The 3,196-nt window shown below is 37.0% G+C and overlaps 1 protein-coding gene across 1 annotated transcript in view; it reads left to right on the top strand.

The window, feature by feature from the left end:
* CFTR (cystic fibrosis transmembrane conductance regulator) overlaps nt 1-3,196 on the top strand; it is a 172,911-nt gene that overhangs the window by 96,516 nt on the left and 73,199 nt on the right. The window contains 1 exon segment of the mRNA XM_015563769.1: nt 369-619. Within this exon segment, the coding sequence (XP_015419255.1) occupies nt 369-619 (251 nt within the window).

Genomic DNA, 3,196 nt, shown 5'->3' with positions numbered 1-3,196 from the left:
AATATCACAGAAGTGAAAAATGGAATTATTTTTTTAAAATTGTGAGCATGTGCAGATCCTGCAGCTTTTCACCAATTTCTGAAGAATTCAGTTGTGTTCAGTTTCCATGAAACACAAGGAAAATATTTAAAACATTATATATTATAATTTTCTCTGAATACTTAATAAGAATCCATTTTATCTATTTCAATGGTGAAAAAGTTTAATCTACTTTCTTGCAATAGTAAATTCTTGAGATTAAAGTCATAAACTCTGCTAATGAAATATTTGTGTTTCTTTCGACTCAACTTCTGTTTCCTTTGCATATGGTATTGAAAATTCAATGGGAAGGTTTTGTTGCTGAGTAACGATTTCCCTTTTCTTTACAGAACACCTCCTCCAGACAAAGGGAATAGTACTGCAAGTACAAATAACAGCCATCCAGTGATCTTCACCAGTACCAGCGCATTTTATGTTTTTTACATTTATGTGGGAGTAGCCGACAGTTTGCTTGCCCTGGGATTCTCCCGAGGTTTACCACTAGTGCATTCTCTAATCACAGTGTCGAAAATTTTACACCACAAAATGTTACATTCTGTTCTTCATGCGCCTATGTCAACCCTCAACACGTTGAAAGCAGGTACCTGACTAGGTTTACAAACTGAAGCTGCTGGTCCACCATCAAAAGGGCCTGTGATTTAGTTGGTTTTCTAGCGGTAGTGTTGGCTTTGCACAGAGCCATCTGAACTTTGTTGAGCTTCCTTATGACAGGCATGTACATTTCCCAGATACTATATATAGACTGTCAGGTATTGTTGCTCTTCACATTTCTGTATCAGTTCATTGGACTAGCTCAGTTTGTTAAAAAGTGATGTTGATGGCATTGCAATAGAACAGCAGGTCTTTCTGGGCAACACTGGTGATCGTGGAAGGGGAGGAGGTGGAGGTGGAATGGGGCAGAGAAGACATAAATGGTAATGGGAAAAATAAAATAAATTTTTAAAAATGTAGATATGAGAGGTGATGGGTATGTTAACTCAATGGGAGGAATCCTTTTACAACGTGTACATGTATCAGATCATCACATTGCACACTTTAAATACCTTATAATTTTATTTGTCAGTTATACCTTAATAAAAATAAAATCACAAAAAGAACAGTGAAATAAAGGGACCAAAGATTTTAAAAAACCCAGAAACTAAGTGCAATAAGGTACATTGAAAGTAATCAATTCCATTAATTCTCATTTAGTCAAATTGCCATTTTGAGTTTAATAAGGAATTCCCCAAGTTTTATCCTTACAGCAGTCTGCTGAGTACTTACTTTGTGTGGCACGGAGCCAGGGGTTGGTAGGAAAAGATGAATGGGGCACAGTACCTGCCCTGGAAGAATTCACAGACAAAGGGAGAGGAGGTAGACACAGAAGCATTTGATTGTAAAGGAAAGAATAACTTCCAGGATTGAGGATTTTAGAGTGATTTGTATCTATGATTCTCAAGATAAGAAATATCAATCTATTTTTTACTGGTTAACAAAATTCCAGTGTTAGTGTGCAGGAAGATCTTTATATTTGTTCTGAAGTCCTTGTCGGTCACTAAAGCCTTGCCTCATTTGGATATACTCATCAGCACCACATGTTTTATTTATTTATTTATTTTTATCTCTTTATTGTTTGAAGTATTACATATAGTATTACATATGTCTCCTTCCCCCCCCATTGACCTCTCCCTGGCCACCCCTAACCCACAGCACATCCCCTCACCACCCCATCTGTGTCCATTGGTTATGCTCATATGCATGCATACAAGTCCTTTGGTTGATCTCTTACCCCCTCACCGCCCACCTTCCCTCATAGGTTGGACAGTCTATTTGATCCTTCTATGACTCTGGTTCTATTTTTGTTCATCAGTTTATGTTGTTCAAGCACTTACCCTCACCCCCCTAGTGTCTTTGTCCATTGGTTATGCTTATATGCATGAATACAAGTCCTTTCGTTGATCTCTTACCCCCCTCCTTCCCCTCCCCCCACCTTTCCTCTGAAGTTTGATGGTCTGTTTGATGCTTCTATGTCTCTGGCTCTGTTTTTGTTTATCAGTTTATGTTATTCATTAAATTGCACAAATGAGTGAGATCATGCCTTATTTTGCTTAGCATCATGTTCTAATGCTCTCCATGTCCATCCATGCTGTTGCAAATGATAAGGGTTCTTTCTTTTTTACAGCAGCTTAGTATTCCATTGTGTAGATGTACTACGGTTTTTTAATCCCCTCATCTGCAGATGGGCACTTAGGCTGTTTCTAAATTTTAGCTATTATAAATTGTGCTGCTATGAACATAGGGGTACATATATCCCTTCTGGTTGGTATTTCTGTTTTCTTGGGATATATTCCTAGAAGTGGGATTACTGGGTCAAATGTGAGTTCCATTTTTAATTTTTTGAAGAAACTTCGTACCAGTCTGCATTCCCACCAGCAATATACAAGGGTTCCTTTTTCTCCACATCCTCACCAGCACTTGTCATTTGTTGATTTGTTGATGATAGCCATTCTGACAGGTGTGAGATGGTACATTATTGTTTTGATTTGCATCTCTTGGATGATTAGTGACTTTGAGCATGTTTTCATGTGTCTTTTGGCTTTCTGTATGTCCACTTTGGAAAAGTGTCTATTTATGTCCTTTTACCCATTTTTTGATTGTATTGTTTAACTTCCTTTTGTTAAGATGTATGAGTTTCCTATAAATTTTGGAGATTAGGCCCTTATCGGATATAACATTGGCAAATACGTTCTCCCATGAAGTGGGCATTCTTGTTGTTTTGTCGATGGTTTCTTTTGCTTTGCAGAAACTTTTTATTTTAATGTAGTCCCATTTGTTTATTTTCTCTTTAGGTTTCAAGTGTCCTAGGATCTGTATCAGTGAAGAAATTGCTTCGGCATATGTCTGATATTTTGCTGCCTTTCGATTTTTCTAGAATTTTTATGGTTTCTTGTACATTTAAGTCCTTTATCCATTTTGAGTTTATTTTTGTGTTGATGGTGTAAGTTGGTGGTCTAGTTTAATTTCTTGCATATATCTGTCCAATTTTCCCAACACCATTTATTGAAGAGACTATCTTGACTCCATTGTATGTTCTTGCCTCCTTTGTCAAATATTAATTGAGCATATTGGTTTGGGTCGATTTCTGGGCTCTCTATTCTATTCCATTGACCTATATGTT

The sequence above is a fragment of the Myotis davidii genome, unplaced genomic scaffold, assembly GCF_000327345.1.
Source record: "Myotis davidii unplaced genomic scaffold, ASM32734v1 scaffold359, whole genome shotgun sequence".
NCBI lineage: Eukaryota > Metazoa > Chordata > Mammalia > Chiroptera > Vespertilionidae > Myotis > Myotis davidii.
The sequence above is the reverse complement of the archived record's forward strand: the minus strand, read 5'-3'. Positions and strand labels throughout refer to the sequence as shown.